This window comes from Pelodiscus sinensis, chromosome 16 (genome assembly GCF_049634645.1).
Source record: "Pelodiscus sinensis isolate JC-2024 chromosome 16, ASM4963464v1, whole genome shotgun sequence".
Lineage (NCBI taxonomy): Eukaryota > Metazoa > Chordata > Testudines > Trionychidae > Pelodiscus > Pelodiscus sinensis.
The window spans coordinates 5,447,452-5,466,792 of record NC_134726.1 but is presented as its reverse complement, the minus strand read 5'-3'; the positions used below and the strand labels follow the sequence as shown (position 1 = coordinate 5,466,792).

Below are 19,341 nucleotides of genomic sequence, written 5' to 3'. Positions count from 1 at the left end.
GCCATGTGTCCAGATCATAAAGATGTCATCGATGTACCGTAGGTAGAGGAGGGGTGAAAGGGGACGGGAGTTGAGGAAACGTTGTTTAGGAACACTGTGACTCAGTCTGCCTTTGTCCCTGGGAGCTGCCTGCGCTAGCATGGTGAGCTTTTGAAAGCATAGGGAAGAGGCTGAACAGTTGTGGTTTTGACTGGTCATCCCTATGCCTACCATGTCTGGTCATCCCTATGCCTACCTCTTCTTTGTCTGCAGAAACAAAGCCAACCTGCCCTTTATTCTCCTCCTTTGTAAGACTTCAGATCCTAAAAGAAGCTTAAAATACCTTGTAGGTTGGCACAAGAAATGGCAGATTTCACCAGTCACTTCCTCAGTGAGAATCTCCCCATGGTTTTGCTGTTATTCTTCACTGAGCAGTGGGAAAGATGTGGTGTGATAGCATTCTGCATGACTTTTTTATACTTCAGCTTCATCACTAAAACAAGATTACTGCTGCCAGGGTGATATTCTAAAAACTCAGAATTGCCAGGTGTGTTAATATTTACCTTCACTCTTTGGTCTGAGCCCTCTTGGTGGAGATTGCCCAGTATTGCTTTATTTCTGGTTGATGGCTCTACCAGGTGTGGCAGCCCAAGAGCAGCGAGCTACCAAGGCCTCATGAAAGGCAGATATGTGTGGAGCTGGGTGTGTGGTTTTATGTTCCCTGAGTAGTCTGTTAAAGACTCTGGCCCAGCCAGCCACACCCGAAGCCTGTCTGGCATCAGCCTGAAGGGAAGGCTAATTGGAACATCTACAGCCACTTAGGCTACGTCTAGACTGGCCCCTTCTCCGGAAGAGGCATGCAAAGCAGGCAAGTCAGAATAGGGAAATCCGCGGGGGATTTAAATATCCCCCATGGGATTTAAATAAACATGGCCGCCGCTTTTTTTCCGGCTTGGGGAAAAGCCGGAAAAGAGCGTCTAGACTGGTGCGATCCTCCGGAATAAAGCCCTTTTCTGGAGGATCTCTTATTCCTACTTGCAGATTTCCCTATTCTGACTTGCCTGCTTTGCATGCCTGTTCCGGAGAAGGGGCCAGTCTAGACGTAGCCCTGGAGTGGAGGCACGCAATATAAAAACACTCCCCCAGGCAAGACTAAGGGGGAAGGAGAAAAGGGATGGACTAGAGGAGAAATGAAGGAGAAGAGAGCAGCCTAGCACAAGGGAACAGATCTGAGACAGCTGACATCAAGGCTTGCTCCACGGCATGAGGGAGGAGGTACCACAGGAAGGGTTGGGAAAGTGGCCCAGGGAGGGGCTGCTGCTCGGGGGGCAAGGGCCAAGCTACATGGCCTGCTCGGGGCTGCCCCCACCCATAGGGCCCTGGGCCAGAACCCAGAGCAAGTGGGTAGAACCGGGTTCCCCCCAACCCTTCCCTTTGGCTGGAAGGGCCAATAGGGAGTGGAAAAAGGACAACACTGGAGTGGCCAGTGATGAAAAAGGCTCTGGTAGTGGGGTACTCTCGCCTTTGTAGTAGTATTAAGGACACCGCGAGCCTCTGAGGCACACAAAAGCCCACCAGGAAGCACAGGACCCATGGGGCTTAGCCCAGACTTTGCCACACAGGGGAAAATTCACTTTCCCCTAAAGTTTTATTCAGAACTTTGGATCAAATAGGAAGGCATTGTATACATAAACTAAACTGGGGAGGGAGGAGAGAAGTTCCAAATTCAGAAGTAAAAAAGCCTTCCCCCAAATCATGCATTCATCTTCTATTTACATTGCATCCAGATCACCTATATGGGGGAAATCTTTGCCATTCCAACATAGTTTATCTGAAGCAATAATAATTCTCCTGAAATTTTCCACATTATTTCCCTCAAAAAGTTTGTCATTTCCATTAAACCTAAGTGAATGTGGCGAATATTTCTAGGATTCATTTCTGTGAAGCCTTTCTGGCTTCATTCCAAATCAGTTCAGGATAGAAAGTATGCCAAACTTGCCTGGGACCCCATTATTTTCCAAAGGGTCAGGTCTAGGGCCTACCAGATTCATGGCCATGAAAAATGCATTGTGGACTGTGAAATGTGGTCTCCCCCATGAAATCTGATCTTTTGGAAGCTTTTACCCTATACTATACAGATTTCATGGGCGAGACCAGCATTTCTCAAATTGCGGCTCCTGACCCAAGAGTATTATTGTCTGATCTGGGTGGCCATAGCAGCAGCTGCTGACTGAGGGTCCAGTCTGCAGGCAGCAATGCAGAAGTAAGGGTGGCAATACCATATCATGCCATCCTTCTGGAGGCAGCTCTGCCTTCAGAGCTGGTATCCTGTCCAACAGCCACTGTCTCCAGCTGCCCAGCTCTGAAGGCATCAATGCTACCAGCACAGAAATAAGAGTGTCAGTATGTCAAGCCCACCTCCAATTACTTTGCAACTTCCCCATAATTTCTTTTTCGGTCAGGGTTCCTACAGTTATAATACTAGAATCATAGAGCTGGAAGAGACCTCAGAAGGTCATCAAGTCCAGCCCCCTGCTCTAAGCAGGACCGATCCCAACTAAATCAACCCAGCCAGGGCTTTGTCAAGCCAAGACTTAAACACCTCTAGGGATGGAGACTCCACTACTTCCCTAGGTAACCCATTCCAGTGCTTCACTACCCTCCTAGTGAAATAGTTTTTCCTAATATCCAACCTGGACCTCTCCCACCACAACTTGAGACCATTGCTCCTTGTTCTGCCATCTGTCACTACTGAGAACAGCCTCTCTCCGTCCTCTTTGGAACCTCCCTTCAGGTAGTTGAAGGCTGCTATCAAATCCCCCCTCACTCTTCGCTTCTGCAGACTAAACAGACCCAACTCCCTCAGCCTCCCCTCATAAGTCATATGCTTTAGCCCCCTAATCATTTTGGTTGCCCTTCGCTGGACCCTCTCCAATGCGTCCACATCCTTTTTGTAGTGGGGGGCCCAGAACTGGACACAATACTCCTGTTGTGGCCTCACCAAAGCCAAATAAAGGGGAATAATGGATCTGCTGGCAATGCTCCTCTTAATGCAACCTAATATGCCATTAGCCTTCTTGGCTACAAGGGCACAGGTTGACTCATATCCAGCTTCTCATCCACTGTAACCCCCAGGTCCTTTTCTGCAGAACTACTACTTAACTAGTTGGTCCCCAGCTTGTAACTATGCTTGGGATTCTTCCGTCCCAAGTGCAGGACTCTGCACTTGTCCTTGTTGAACCTCATCAGATTTCTTGTGGCCCAATCCTTCAATTTGTCTAAGTCACTCTGGACCCTATCTCTGCCCTTAAGCATATCTACCTCTCCCCCTAGCTTAGTGTCATCCACAAACTTGCTGAGGGTGCAATCCATCCCCTCATCCAGGTCATTAATAAAGATATTGAACAAAACCAGTCCTAGAACCGATCCTTGGGGCACTCCGCTAGAAACAGTCCGCCATCCTGACATCGAACCGTTGATCGCTACCCGCTGGGCCCGGCCTTCTAGCCATCTTTCAATCCATCTTACCGTCCATTTATCCAATCCACATTTCCTTAACTTGCTGGCAAGAATATTGTAGGGGACCGTATCCAAAGCCTTGCTAAAGTCAAGGTATATCACATCCACTGACTTTCCCCCATCCACAGAGACAGTTACCTCATCATAGAAGCTAATCAGATTGATCAGGCACGACTTGCCCTTTGTGAATCCATGCTGACTATTCCTAATCACTTTCCTCTCTTCCAAGTGCCTCAAAATGGATTCCTTAAGGATCCCTTCCATGATTTTTCCAGGAACCAAGGTAAGACTGACCAGCCTATAGTTCCCTGGATCGTCCTTCTTCCCTTTTTTGAAGATGGGCACTACATTTGCCTTTTTCCAGTCATCCGGGATTTCTCCCGATCTCCACGACTTTTCAAAGATAATGGCCAAAGGCTCCTCAATGTCCTTTGCCAACTCCCTCAGTACCCTCGGATGCATTAAGTCCGGACCCATGGATTTGTGTACGTTTAGCTTTTCTAAATATTTCCTAACCTGTTCCTTATCCACCAAGGACTGTCCATCTTCAACCCATCTTGTGTCACTTAGCGCATTAGTCCGGGAGCCCACCTTGTCTGTGAATACAGAGGCAAAGAAAGCATTGAGTACTTCAGCTTTCCCCACATCATCTGTCACTAGGTTACCTCCTTCATCCAGTAGGGGCCGCACACCCTCTCTGATCGCCTTCTTCTTGTTAACATGCCTATAGAAACCTTTCTTATTATCCTTCATATCCTTAGCCAGTTGCAATTCCATTTGCACTTTCGCCTTCCTGACAACCCCCCAGCATTCTCGAGCTATACATTTAAACCTCTCCCTGGTCATTTGTCCAAGTTTCCACTTTTTGTAAGCTTCCTTTTTGTGCTTAAGTTCACCAAGGATTTCCCCTGTAAGTCAATCCGGTCTCCTACCATGTTTGCCTCTCTTGCTACGCGTTGGGATGGTTTCTTTCTGTGCCTTCAATAAGGCTTCTTTAAAATACTGCCAGCTGTCCTGGACTTCCTTCCCCTTCATGTTAGCATCCCAGGGGATTCTGCCCATCAGGTCTCTGCGGGAGTCAAAATCTGCTTTTTTGAAGTCCAAGGTGCGTATTTTACTACTCTCTTTTCTTCCTTTGGTCAGGATCCTGAAATCTACCATCTCATGATCACTGCTTCCTAGGCTGTCACCCACCTCTACTTCCCCATTAGTTCCTCCCTGTTTGTGAGCAGAAGGTCAAGCTGCGCACGGCCCCTGGTCGGATCCTTCAGCACTTGTGTCAAGGAGAAAATACTGTGACATTTCAGATTTAAATAGCTTAAATAATGAAATCTGAGATTTTAAAAATCCTGTAACTATGAAATCGAACAAAATGGACAATGAATTTGGTAGGGCCATAATCATGGCTTATGGTTACTTCCATTCTTCTGTCTGAATTAGTATAAGAAGTATTGGGCAAAAGTTGATAGACATCTTGTTTCTGCAAACCGATCCTAGTCGTCCCCTGGTAGAGGTGAGTAATCTTCCCTCTTTTAGTCTCCAGCTGGTTTTGGGATGGATACCCGAGATTCAGTCCTCCTCCTTACTGATTCTTGTAGGGGTGTCCTTGTCCTACAGTAATAGAAATAATAATAATGGAACAGTTGTATATTTTCTTTTATGTTTTACGACACTTGGGAGGCAGGTCTCTGCCTCTTTACTTCTATTTTTAATTCCTAAATTAGAAAAGATGGGGACAATCTTTCTGATGATTCCAATGTAACAGGCTAATAGAGTTTACTTCTTTTTATTCCTTCACAATGGAAAAATGTATGGTAATTGAAGATAATTGTTGTGACTGACTAGATGCTTACAGATGTAATGCTCATTAGTTTTGCTTTTCTCCGTGTCATTTATGTTGACAATAACTCTTCGGATCTTTCTCTAAATCAGTCTTTCCAAAGGGGAAAGGAAGAGAAAAGTGGAGAGATCTAACTTCATCTCCTGGTCAAGCTATTGTATTACAAAGTAGAATTACTAATGGTTAAACAAACAGCATGTTTAAAGTCATTCCTATCTTGTTAACAAAACTGTGGTGTAAAGATAACATTGAAACAAAATGCAGAATACAGTTCCGCTATACAATGTCTTGGAAGTTGGTGTCTAGCGATGCTGTCCTTTCTCTTTCAGCTTTGTTTGCAGCAGAAGTGGCCACATCTTGGAAATTGATTACAAGAACGTCACTATCAGAAATGCCCGGCGCCTCTTGCCTTCTCAGATTCAGCACTCTCAGCGGAGGGAGAAGCAAACCTTCAACTCAGGTATAGGTGTTGATGGGGAATGGATATTTTACCTAGAGGAAATAAAACATGCTACATTTTGAACTTTCGTCAGAAAGGTTTTTACTGAAATTGTCTCCTGAGTTTGAAGGAAAAGCCCTGCTGAGGGAACACCAGACACAGGAAAACCTACGACCCAATTTTCATTATACCAGGTGCAAAATAGGCAGAATTGTAGGGGATCATCTGTAGGTTGAGAAAAGCTAACTTCACACTACTAGTAAGATTTTGGGAGCACAGCTATGGCTTCAGCCAGTTTCTTCACTAATACAATCTCCTATGCACTGAAGGGGAGAAAGAGACTATATTTAACCAAACCCTATTTTGGGGTTAGACTAATATGACCCTTGCAGTCTCTTCTAACCCTTTGATTCTATTACCCATATACCTTTAGTAACCTACATAAATCCTAATCTACTGGGCTCAATTCAGGAGTGACATTCTCTGGCTATGTTAATACTGCAGATCAGGTGATCTAAGAGTCCTCTCTTGGCCTTTATCTATGAAGAATCTGGATTGGAAGATGGGACCTTAACTGTGTTTAAATATTATAATATTGTTGAAGCAAAAACACGCTCCTCTCTGTTTAGGCGGCTAACAACTGATTTCCTTTATTGATCAGTAAAGCAAAGTGAGCCAAACGTGGTCCCAGCAAAGTCGGGCCCAGTAAAGCTGCTAATACAATCAATCCTAGTATCTTTATACCCTTAGCCAAACAGTCTGATGTCAGGGCATTCAATTACAGAAATCCTCAATTAAATTTGGAAAAACAAAGCCTTATCAACAAGATGGCGGACAGGTACGAGGGAGTACATCTCCTGTCCCAACCAGCCCAATTAACACATACCAATAGCCCATCCTGTAGGCCTCTTCTCACAGGGTGACAGAAAGTTCACTCTGGTCTACGTGCTTGAGAGAAAAGCTGAAATGGTTTCTGATATACAAGATGGCTTCTAGCTAAACATAAAATAGCTTCTACAATATGATGGGAAATTCTGTTTTTACTGGACAAGAGGGACACATTTTCAGAAGCAGCCTCTAAATGTGTTTGTGTTCGTTTTTGCATGTTTATTTTTTGAATCATAAAGATTTTTGACTATGCAAAATTTCATATAGATACACAAGCTGAACTTTGTGGGTTTTGCATGCGCAGTGAATTCTGAGATTCTCGTAATGCAAAACCTCATGCTACAGAAAGTGTATATGCAGAAATTTTGGCCCTAGTAGCTGAATTAAAAGCAATGGGTATAAATACATTCAGCTGGGAGGGAAAAGCTGTACTTGTGAAGAGAACAAGGCTACGTCTACACTGTAGAGGTTTTGCGCAAGAAGTCTTTTGTGGAAGAGTTCTTGCGCAAAAACTTCTTGCGCAAAAGCACATCCATACCTCAAAACACATTGCTTTTGCGCAAGAGACCATCCACACTGCATGGATGCTCTTGCACAAGAAAATTCATCAGAGCACCTGTGCTTTTTTGGATAGGCTCTTTACACAAGAAACCTCTGCGGAGTGTCCACACATGCCTTTTTGAGTCATGCCTCGTAAAAGGAGGTATATCTACACTGAAAAAACCCCTCTGTTCTGTCAATTGACTGTAGATTGTCTTGTGCAAAAATGCGCTTGAGGTGTGGCTATTTCACGGTTTCGCAAGGTTACGCAAAAACCTTGTTGCGTAGTCGTAGCCTAAGAGTGGAGTTGCCTCATTAAATAATGAAGGTAAAATCTATTTGAGGGATTGAAGCTGAAATTAAGCAAATTCACTGAACATAAGGCAATGCTCTGCCTAATACAGATGACTGTGTTTAGCTCAGATCAGTGATGACAAACCACCTACAAAAATAATCTGATTTAGTAAGACCAAATACCATTTTAAGAAGAATTTTGGTGTTATAATTGATGAATGTTGAGAATAAACACCCTTTTAGTAACATCAGTCAATGTTTTAATCAGCCAATAGAAATTCTGTGCCCAGTAGAATGTAAAGAGCTTAACGTACAAAGAAAACCAACTATCTTTGTTTGTCCTGCTCTGACAAACACACGCACTGTGATCCCTGACATTTCCACTTTTCAGGGTGCATGTACACAGCAGGGCTTACCTTGAAATAAGCTATGCAAATTGAGCTACGTCAAGTGCATTGCTTATTTTGAAATTGAAATTGGGAGCATCTACACAGCACTTATTTCAAAATAGAGCATTCTTCCTCTGACTTCCTTTACTCCTTGTACAATGAAGGTTACAGGAGTTGGAGAAAGAAGTCCTCCAGCTTGACAGTATTTCAACATTATTTTGAAATAACTGCCTGCTGTGTAGATGGGGACTAAGTTATTTTGAAATAACACTAGTTATTTCAAAATAATGTTGCTGTGTAGACATACCCTCACAGAAATAGACTAATTAAGCTTCCCAACTTCTCTTTGAGGAAGGTAAATACCATTCCCATTTTATAGATGGGGAAACTGAGGTGTAGAATTTAAGACTAGACCAAGGTCACAGATTGTGTTAGAGGCAGAGTTTCTGGCCCCTATTACTTTTGATTAGACCATACTTTATTGCTATATTCATAAGCAACGGAAGTCTTAGCTGTTTTTAACGCACGCAATCTTCTTTGCTACGTTCCCACTTCCTTCCCCCTCTTTTTCTTTACTCTCACTTGTTTCTCTCTCCATAGTTGAACCAATTCAGGAAGATAAAGGAAAGGCTTTCTCCTGTAATGTATGATTAGCCTGTGGCTCTCATTGCCCCAAGATATTGCTGAGGCAAGAGTACAGCAGTATTTGAAAAGTGATGGGATGCTTCTGTGGATAACAAGGTTATAATAGCCATATTAAATATGAACCAGAGTTCTGATTGAAATAAAGACCTTTCTGATTAGTGGCATGATGTAGCAATTCAGGGTTAAAAGGAAGTGTTCCCAGGGGGCAGCTTATCCCATAACTGCTACTGCAGGGTTTCTTGCCTCTTTCTCCAAATCGCTCTGTGTTGGAAGAGACGGACTATTGGTCTGATACAGTCTAATAATTTTTTTGTTCCTTACAGCGTGTTAATTAGTAATCTGTTTGTATTGTCAGGCCCTGGGATTGCTATAAACAGTATTAGTGTCTCCTCTACCTTCTGTGCAACAGCCTCAGAGGACGGCTACCTGCGTCTGTGGCCACTAGATTTCTCAGCAGTCTTCTTGGAAGCAGGTGAGTAGACCTTGGATTTCTCTCACTCATTCTCCACTTAGTTCTGCTTTCATATCATCCTCAGCCTGTGGGGGCCATGGCTTTCCTGGAGAGAGAAAAAGGAATGCAGATTAGGTTCCATTCCACAGCTCTGCTGATCCATTCCCAAACCTGAACTCTTGTGAAAATCAATGAAAATTCATTCTTGGACTTCTCTTATGGTGCTCCCTTAGTGGGCGAGACCTGGTGTGGAGTAACTACCAACTCCAATGGGGGAAAGTCTGTACTGGATGAAACTTGGGGATTTCTCTCTCCAGTCGCTTCAAGAGCGGTCCTTGTGTTTCTGGAATTCTAGAGAATATAGGAATCTTCTGCATATGGTGAACATTGGCCCTTAATGCTTATTGCTTATCAGTCCAATGAAAATCTGTGGGAGAAGCACAGGAGTTTTTCATCCATCCTGGAATGAAATGTTGTGATACTGAAAAAATAAAGGCTTTGGGAATGGCACTGGCTGGATTATGTGCAATAGACTAAAAGATGGTCAATTAGCGGTGGTCTTGATCTGCCACTTTTTTGGGTCCTGGGATAATTTATCAACTGTTAAATCTGTTTCCCCAGAACATGAAGGTCCAGTGAGTTCTGTCAGCATCAGTCCAGATCGTCTCAAAATTCTGTGCACCACCTTCACTGGGAACCTGGGTTACCTGGATGTACAGTCCCGGGGCTACCATACCCTGATGCGTTCCCACACGGACTCTGTTTTGGCATTCTCTGTGGATGGGCTCCGGAAGCAGATGGCTACGGTGTCCCAGGATAACACCATCCGGATCTGGGACCTTGAGTCCATGCAGCAGGTAGCATAAGCTCACTTCTTTAGTGACGATAGAGGGAGCAGGAGACAGAAAGTCGCTTTGCTGGCAGAGCTGTAAAAAGGATGTCTGCACAATCTTTGTTCTATCTGCAGCTGGTGCGAGCAACATATCTCATTTTAAAACAAGGCGGGGAAGGTCCTAGTGCCTGGGCTCCAGCCCAAGCCTGAATGTCTACAGTGCAGTTTGATAGCTCTGCCCAAAGAGCCTACTGAAGTCCACAGAAAGACTTCACTGGGCTTTGGATCAGGCACGGCTTCATTGCAATGAGGGCTTGTGATAATGAACTGGGATACAGGGTTATCTCATTGTCACATACTGCTGCTAGATTTTGCATATTCCCAAGCAGTACTTCTGTGTGTCCCTTCCCCACAGCTGTATGACTTCACTGCCTCTGATGAGATGCCGTGCACTGTGGCCTTTCATCCTGCACAACAAATCTTTGCCTGTGGGTTCACCAGTGGAGTGGTGAGAACCTTCAGCCTGGCTGCCTCTGACCTGCTAATGGAACACAAGTACGTTTGCCAAGTGACTATTGTATATTCATTTGTAACAACAGTGCATGTAAGATGTACATCCGCATGATGAAATATCAGGAGCTAACATTAGTGTTGGACCCTGATGGAAGAGCACATTTCTTATATGTGGCCATCTCATCAAGTGAGTTACAATCAGCTGGTTTTCAGAGAGGAAAAACCTGAGGGAAACATGAGGGTGGGGTGTGTGGTTTTAAGGGTTGATTAAGAGTCAGGCCTGACAGTTGAATACTGGGACTCTCCATCTTGGAGAGAGGTGACCAAAGAATGGAGGAGGCAGTCAGGTGTGTTGGAGATCAACCAGGCAGGACAAGCTTGGGAATATTTTTTGGGAAGTGGAAGATGACCAAAAGTGCTTTCCAGTGTGTGGGTATGCCATCTTGGAAGCTGTTGCTAACAAAAACACTGCTCTTGTTGATCAGTTTCCACAAGCTCCTCTGGGAATAAAGATAACCAACTGTCCTGTCTACAGTTGGGAAACAAAGGATGGGCTTCTCACACTGATTCTGATCTTCTTTCTGATCCAGGGACCCCTCATTGCACTTCACATCAGTTTGCCTGCTTTTTTGCCCCCACTGTCTCCTGTTTTCTGTGTTATGTAGGCAGCACCGTGGTGCAGTCACTGGTCTGACCTTCTCCCCTGATGGCGATTTGATGTTCAGTTCCTGCTCACGTGGGACCCTGGCTCTTTATAACCATGCAGCCCAGAAGAGCCAAGTCCTTAGAGTTTTGGGTAAGGGCTCTGCATCCCTCTGGCTGGTATTGTCTCCAGGACTCACATTAAGGATGTTAAGTATTGGGTAACTGACTAATTGACATTTTTGCAGCGACTATTTGATTAGTCAATAGGGCGCCTCCGCCTTTGACATGTGCACTTCAAAGGTGAAAGTGCTGAAGCCCAGGGTCAGCTGGGGGCTCGGCGTAGCGCTGCCACTTTGAAATGGGGCAAGGAGCCTGACACTGGGCTCCCCATTGCGTTTCAAAGCAGCAGCGCTGCACGGAGCCTGGGGTTAGCTTTGAAAAACCATGAGGAGTCTGACGCTGGGCTCCCTACAGCATTCAAAGTGGCAGCACTGCACTGAGCAGCTGACCCCCAGCTCCGTGCGACTCTGCCACTTCGAAGTCCTCCCCCGTCCTCTCTCCCCACCGCCTCTATCTGATAGCGGCAGCAAGGGTGGTGGGGAGAGCAACTAGTTGACTATCCTGTCAACTATCCGATAACCATTTGCTTATTGGATAGTCGCCTAGTCCTTCACATCCCTAACTCACATGCTTAACGTTCCATACAGATGTTTTCAGAAGGAATCTGGTGATGCTTTTCACACAAGTTAGCTGTATTTCTTTATACCAGTTAAGGGTTGCTCTCTGAGGGCTAGGCTGTTAATACTGAGGGCTAGGCTGTTAATACTGAGGGCTGGGCTGTTAATACTTCCATTGTAGTTCTGGTTTCCTAGGTTTGTAACTGGGTTGATGTATTTTAGTGGTGCAAATGGGCTTGAATTGTGTGTACGTGTTCTTTCAGATTTAACACACACTTTTAAGAAAATGAGTGTTAGTAGAATTACAATAGCACTTAAGAGGCCTCTGCTAAGGCAGAGGGGCCCTGTTGTGTAAGGCACCAATGCAAACAGTGAGAGGTGCCCCAAAGAGCCAAACAGGCAAGACAGACAAGGGAAGGGGAAGCAGAGGCACACAGAGGCTTGCCCAGGTCACACACAGAGTCAATGTGAGAACTGGGAATAGCACCCAGGGCTTCTTGACTGTGATCTGAAGCCAGTGGTTTAGTTCCATTTTTCCCTGTGTGACCCTAGAAATAACCTATTAAAACTAGACTGGCCCTTTTCAGCAGTAGAGGAAATATGGACCAGTCATTGTGATTTTTATCATAAAAGACATTCTTAGAGTTCATCTGCTAACTAAAAATGGCTTCGCCGTACTGTGAATTTTTTGCAGGTGTTTATCTCTTTATGGATTTAAGCTGTTTATACTCTCAAAGTAGCTGCTTGTAACAACCCCTTGCCTATGCTAAAAAACAACAATAAAACCCAACTTCCTTCATTGATACCACACTGTAGTACTGTGTGTGCTTCAAATATAATTCCTTTGCTCAAAATGCAACCCAGTGCCAGGCCTCTCCAAATGTTGGGCTGTTCCAGATCTTGGTGTGAATGTTTTAATTCAGTCTTTAATGTGTGTATAATAGCTGTTCACATCTGACATCTGCCACAGCACAGATTGACCCTTAGCACCATGCTGGGGTTTTGGCTCAGTGAGAGGAGCACACCCCACATCCTTAATAAAATGAAATTTTGTCTTGGCTGCAATACAGCAATTCCTCATTTAACACTATCGATCTGTTTCAGAAAATGATTGTGTTAAGTGAAAATGTGTTATGCGGGGTCAATGTTCCCATTGAAAATAATGGAAAAGGTGGGGTTGCATTTCAAGTGGTGGTGTCTGTTGGGTCCCGGACATAAGGTTGGGGGAGAAGGGGGACTGGGGTACAGCAGAGAGGGCAGGTGTTTGGCTCTGGAGAAGGAAAGGGGAGGGAGATTGGGTTGGGAGTATGCCCCTGTGATGGGCCTGCCGGGACCCGCACTGCGTCTGGCGAGGGGGGTCACCGGAGAATGGCGCAGGGAGGCAGGGGAAGCCCCACACAGTCGCGGGCAATGGACCGACTGGGAAATCGTGTTATTCCGGGGACAGTCGTGTAATTCAAAAAACGTTCCCTTAAAAAAGAATCGTGCTATCGCGAAAACGTGTTAAGCGGGCACGTGTTAAATGAGGAATTACTGTATATAATCAATCACTCTTTCAACTTTCCCTCCTTGCCGTTTATCTCATTAACCCTGTTTTTACTTGTATCCAGGCAATGTGGTATCCCAAGATGCTGAGCATAGTCTCAATGCTTTGGCCCTCAGTGGGGATGGACGTCTCCTCGCCTTTGTGGGCCCCTCTAAGTACACTGTGACCATTATGGATGCCCACTCTCTAGATGAGGTAACTTGAAGGAAGTTGTCTTGATCCAAAGGGAGAATAGAATAGGAGGGAGGGCATTCCTGGTGTCACACACTGTAGAATGCTTTGCCTCCCAGATGGTTAGAGAACCCCATAGACTCCACCAAATTGGGTTTGACATGGCCTCTTTACTTGTCCTTTGCCATGTGGAAAACACTTGATGGTACTTGGAATGTGGTTTTGGTTTCCTCCTTTTCAATGCTGCTGTGTGATGGAGACACGATAGCAGGCTGTTTTCCTTCTACACTCACATCCAGCTTTATGGAGCGAGAGGTGAAGTTGCTGAAAAGCAACAGGGAATCTTACAGCATCTGTCCTTTTTAAGGAAGTGTCAAAGTAATGAGTAATGCATGCTGACGGTGCCTGCCCCGAGCCACCACTTAGGGTGCATCTACACAGTGGCATTATTTCGGAATAACGGCCATTATTCTGAGATGACAGTACGAGTGTCTACACAGCAATTCCGTTATTTCAAAATAAATTCAAAATGACACACAGCTTATTCTGACTTCTGTAAACCTCATTCCACGAAAAATAACGCCTCTTCCGAAATTGCTATTTTGAAATAGCTGCAGTGTGGATGCTCTATTGCTGTTATTTCGAAATAGCTCCTTCCCAGGGCCATTCAGAGTAATCACTCCCTACTGGTTCTTGGGGCTCTAAATCAAGGTAGTGCATCCACATTAGGGAAATCTGTCTCGGACTAATTTCGAGGCTTCCCTGCAGTATAGATGCACTATTTCAAAATAAGCTATTTCTGAATATTTCTTCTGGAATAGCTTATTCTGAAATAATTATGCAGTGTAGATGTACCCTTCATCAGGTGGCTTGAGAAGATTAAAGGGAGCAGAGAGTGAAATACACTTTTCTTCTCCTCTAGCTGCCTCAGACAATAAAGCTTTTGGGGAAATGGTCTAAAAATATCCTCAGATTATGCAGAAATTACTTAGAATTCCTTGCCATTTGGCTCACTTCCCTTGGAACTGTTCACTCCAGAAACTGGTATTCAATAGCTTCTTGCTTCACAGCTGCTGAGGCTAGATGTTAGCATCTTGGACTTGGATAGCACCAGCTTGGACTCTGCTCTGAGACTCTGCTTTGCTCCTATGCCTGTTGGCCAACTCTTGGTATCTACTTCCTCCAACAAGGTCCTTGTGCTTGATGCCAAAACTGGGCGCTTAGTCCGAGAGGTAAGGAACTTGGGAAGCAGATGATCTGTGTTGTATGTGTAACCCTTCTGCCGGGTAGGCCTGGCAGTAACCAGGGCTGGGTTCAATATCTTCCGTGTCTAGAACAGCTGGGCATCTCTGTCCCCTCTCCCTATTGTTTGAAACTTTATTTTATCGGAAGAGGACAAAAGTATTCCTTTGAATAAACCCCCGTTTCCCCTGTTTCCAGTTGGACATCGTAGACAACCCATCCTTATGTTTCTGTCTGTTCAGGCAGTGACTAGGTCTGCTGATGGAAACAGCCAGTTTAGCTAGCAGTGACAATGTCTTGTCTTCAAAGGTTTCTCGTGTGCACAAGTTGTCCTGTTCTTCATTGGCACTGAGCGAGGATGCCAGGTACCTACTGACTGCCGGTGACAGGGTTGTCAAAGTGTGGGACTTTCAGATGAGGTTCGACATCAACTTTCAGGTACTGTACACCAGGGAAAAATCAGCATCACCTTCCACTATGAATGCCACGTAGTCCTTCTGAGCAGAAAGCAATAGTGCAGCTAACCTCCCCCACATTGGTTTGTCAGTGGCCCTCAACCTTGATTTGTCAGTATTGAGCCATGATTCCTAGTTTTATATAATGAGACACGAATGGAGAACACTAAACTCATTCCACTTAGTAATAATACTTAGTATTTCTGCAGCATTAAGTAACTCTCAGCACACCACTATCAAGGACATAGATAGGCAAGCATCACCCCTTTTACAGATGGAACAACAGAGAGCAATGGAGTGGCTTATTCAGTCACACAGGAATTGGGCAGAGCCAGGATGAGGACTCAGGGTATGTCTACACTACAGCGCTAATTCGAACTAACTTAGTTCGAATTAGTTAATTCGAACTAAGCTAATTCGAACTAACGGATCCGGACTAAAAAACTAGTTCGAATTAGCGTTTTGCTAACTTGAACTAGCATGTCCACATTAAGAGGACCCTGAACCGGGGTTAAGGATGGCCAGAAGCAGTGCCAGCAGGGCATCAGATGAGGACTTAGAGCGTGGAGCTGCTGCCTCAGGCTAGCCGAGGGCTGTGCTTAAAGGGACCCGACCCCCACCCCGGACAGACAGTTCTCAGGGGTGCCCCGCTTGCAAAGCAGTCCTGGCTTGGAGTGCCCTGAGTGCCCACACTGGGCACATCACAGCACTCGGCCATCAGCCCGGCTACACTTGCCGCAGGCTGCCATCTGGGGAGAGAGGGCAATTGGGGGTCTGCAGGAGAGCTTCCACCCCCAGAAGCCCGCAGAGCCAGCCCAGTCCTCCCCATCGGGGGCTCGTACCCCATTCCTCCCTCACCTCCTTCCACTTACCCTTCCCTAGCCCCCCTTCCTGATGTACAAAATAAAGAAAACGTGTGGTCAAAAATAGAATCTCTCTTTATTGAACAAAACTCGGGGAGACTGGGAAAAGGAGGTGGGAGAGGGGAAGAGAGAGGGTGGGAGAGGGGAGGGCAACTAAAATGATCAGAGGTTTGGAACAGGTCCCATATGAAGGGAGGCTAAAGAGACTGGGACTCTTCAGTTTAGAAAAGAGGAGACTTGAGGGGGGATAGGATAGAGGTCTATAAAAGCAGGAGTGGGGTAGAGAGAGTGCATCAAGAAAAGTTCTTCATTAGTTCCCATAATAGAAGGACTAAAGGACACCAAAGGAAAGGAATGGGTAGCAAGCTTCAAACTAGTAACAGAAAGTTGTTCTTCACAAAGCAAAGAGTCAACCTGTGGAACTCTTTGCTGCAGGAGGCTGTGAAGACTAGAACTAGAACAGAGTTTAAAGAGAAGTGAGATAAAGTCATGGAGGTTGGGTCCATGGAGTGGTATTAGCCAGGGGGTAGGAGTGGTGTCCCCGCCCAAAGTTTGTGGAAGGCTGGAGAGGGATGGCACGAGACAAATGGCTTGGTCACTGTCTTCGGTCCATCCCCTCCAGGGTCCCTAGGGTTGGCCGCTGTCGGCAGACAGGCTACTGGGCTAGATGGACCTTTGGTCTGACCCAGTACGGCCATTGTAAGCTCAGGGCTCAGGGTCGGGGGTCTCAGTGGACCCCCTTGATTTTCATGCACACCTGCTCCTGGGTGGCCAGGCTGGCAGCTCTCCTGCCCTAGACGGCCGCTTTCCTGTGCCTAGTGCGGAGGTCGTGGATGAGGTCCACGATGTCCGCACTAGACCAGGCGGGTGCCCGCCTCTTGCGGTCCCGGGCAAGCTCCCGGGAGCCCACCAGCCTGGTCCCGGGAAGAGGGGGAGGGCTGGGGGGCATCGGGTGGCTGGCTCGAGCTGTGCCAGGTGCAGGGTCTGCTAGCTGGGTGCTGGCAGGCTTGCACCTGGCACAGGCACCGTAGCCAGCCCGTGCCCCTTTAAGGGATCCGGGGCCGGGAGGGAGGCATACGAGTTTCCCTGGTGTTGGCCAGAGTGGCCACCAGGGAAAGCTGGGGAGGGCTAGCCTCCCACTAGTTCGAATTAAGGGGCTACACACCCCTTAATTCGAACTAGTAAGTTCGAACTAGGCTTAGTCCTCGTAGAATGAGGTTTGCCTAGTTCGAACTAAGCGCTCCGCTAGTTCGAATTAAGTTCGAACTAGCGGAGCGCTTGTGTAGCGCCTATCAAAGTTAATTCGAACTAACGTCCGTTAGTTCGAATTAACTTTGTAGTGTAGACATACCCTCAGGTTCTTCCCTTTTTCAGTTCCTTTGATCATTCCTCCATATCAATGTGACCTCATTAAAGAATGACCCCAGGACTCGTCTGTGCAGGCCTGACACACGCACCCTCATGAGGTGCATAACAGAACCCTGTATTATGTTTCCGATAAGGTACCATAACTATAGACCAATACTAAAGAGCCTTTTCTGAGAAGGCCCTTATCTGTGCCAAGGGGAACAGTGAATGGTCCAGAGAGCCTGCAAAGGGGTAGCAATTGAGTATTGGAAGTACAAGAGATATCCTTGTGTTCTTTCTTTCTCCCAGGCATATATAGGCCACTCAGAGCCAGTGCGACAGGTGGCCTTCACCCCTAACCAGCAGCATGTCATCAGCATTGGAGATGCCATCTTCCTCTGGGACTTCCTTGCTGTGTCCAGACCAGAATCACCCAAGGCTGAGTAAGAGCGCTACAGTGCTTCATCACCTCTCATAGCCATGGGAATGCTTTCCATCGTTCCCCTCTCTGTCCTATTCTCACCCCCGTCGTTGTAATGCTTGTCTCCTTACCTTTCCAGCGTTCATCCCTATGTTGAATCTCTTGTGCCTCCCAGAGCTGGTGAGTTGGCCTCTTTCATCTTGTTACACATTCAAACACATTTTTTCTACAGCTGTTTTCAGGAACTGGTTATAAATGAGATTTTAGCTCCTTAGTCAAGGACACCTGAACATTAAGAATTAATTCCCCATTAGTACTGGAGCTTAATCTGCTGTTTGAAATCACCAGTTGATTAGTGTTTCCTCTTGTCACAGACACAACTTCTAGAGAAGGCCAGGGCAAAATGGGTCAGCTTTAGGTTAGCTGATAAATTTCTTCTGCATCTCTTCTGTCTCTTACTCTTCTTCCTCCTCTTCTCTGTTCCCTTAATCCCTCTTGCTTTTCTCTATCCACTGTCTTCCTGCTCACCTCTCCCTGTCTCCCTTTTCTCTCCTTCAGAGGGTAAAGGAAAAGGCATCTGTAAATGACTTCATCTGGGAATGAGGAAGCTGGAGAGCTGAGCATATTGGTAGTGCTGTTGCCTCGGCCTGTCTTCAGAGGAATTACCCAATCCCCTTTTCTGTTCCAGAAACCAGTTCTGAGAAGCTAAAGGATTTTACATCCAGTGCCAATGAGAGACCCCGCCAGTCAGCTCCTCTTCCATCTCTGGCCTCACCACCATGTCTGGACATCAGCTCTATCCACCAAGCAGGATGTGATGGTGAGAAGAGGAATGTCTTGTAAAGAAAGGCTTTGTTAGGGAAAACTCCTCATTATAATTAAACAGCTGCCCTGGCTCCTTTCCTTCCACCAACACCTACCTCTTCCTGGAGGTTGAGATGAGCAGCACAGCACCATCCTTTCCCAGCCTTGTACTGTCTGGTAATTCTTGGTGCCGCTTTTTCCCTTGCCCCAAGTTCCATCCATTGAACTGGTGACCAGATATTTCCAAGAGTGCTGTGAATACGTCTGATCTCTGGCTCTTGGGTGAATGCCCAGATTTTCCCCATGGACAACAGGAAAATCCTGCTTTGCTTTGTAACCTCTCTGTAATTGAAGGGACAGCCACTTATAAAAGAAACCCTGGGAGGCACAGAATAACTCTCCCCTCATTTCCACCAATGTTCCTCTACAGATATATTCTCTGACTCAGATGAAGGGGAGGAAGCAGATCTGAAATGTGGTAGCAGAGAGCCTGCTGATGGCAACAAAAACCACTCAGCCCTTGTCATGGAGGAGCCAGTCAAGAATGAGGAGCCTCTTGTTGGGAGGCCCAAAGTGAGTCAGGAGTGTTCGAGGTCTCCCAGTCACTCAGGACATGGTAAATCAAGGGGTGTTCTGGGCCTTTGAAGAGCTTCACTCCTTGGGGGAGTACATAGAGCTTTCGCCTGCAAGGCAGTGTGCTACTAGCAGTAAAGTAAATGAGGGACAACCCGTGAAAATTAGACACAAGTGGAATGTGTATGTTGCATTCTGTACAATATCTGTAGTAATACTGATGGCCTGCACTGGATTTCTGGGAGGGATGTGATTTAAACCAGAAGAC

The 19,341-nt window shown here is 46.0% G+C and overlaps 1 protein-coding gene across 2 annotated transcripts in view; it reads left to right on the top strand.

Moving 5' to 3' along the window:
* Window positions 1-19,341, top strand: part of WDR90 (WD repeat domain 90) — a 106,218-nt gene that overhangs the window by 69,212 nt on the left and 17,665 nt on the right. For both annotated transcript variants that reach the window (XM_075899215.1, XM_075899214.1), the window contains 12 exons: window positions 5,668-5,798; window positions 8,889-9,005; window positions 9,606-9,841; window positions 10,232-10,371; window positions 10,995-11,125; window positions 13,262-13,392; window positions 14,439-14,600; window positions 14,920-15,048; window positions 17,585-17,718; window positions 17,836-17,876; window positions 18,385-18,516; window positions 18,931-19,116. In XM_075899215.1, coding sequence (XP_075755330.1) covers window positions 5,668-5,798; window positions 8,889-9,005; window positions 9,606-9,841; window positions 10,232-10,371; window positions 10,995-11,125; window positions 13,262-13,392; window positions 14,439-14,600; window positions 14,920-15,048; window positions 17,585-17,718; window positions 17,836-17,876; window positions 18,385-18,516; window positions 18,931-19,116 — 1,670 coding nt within the window. The remainder of the gene's footprint in view (window positions 1-5,667; window positions 5,799-8,888; window positions 9,006-9,605; window positions 9,842-10,231; window positions 10,372-10,994; window positions 11,126-13,261; window positions 13,393-14,438; window positions 14,601-14,919; window positions 15,049-17,584; window positions 17,719-17,835; window positions 17,877-18,384; window positions 18,517-18,930; window positions 19,117-19,341) is intronic.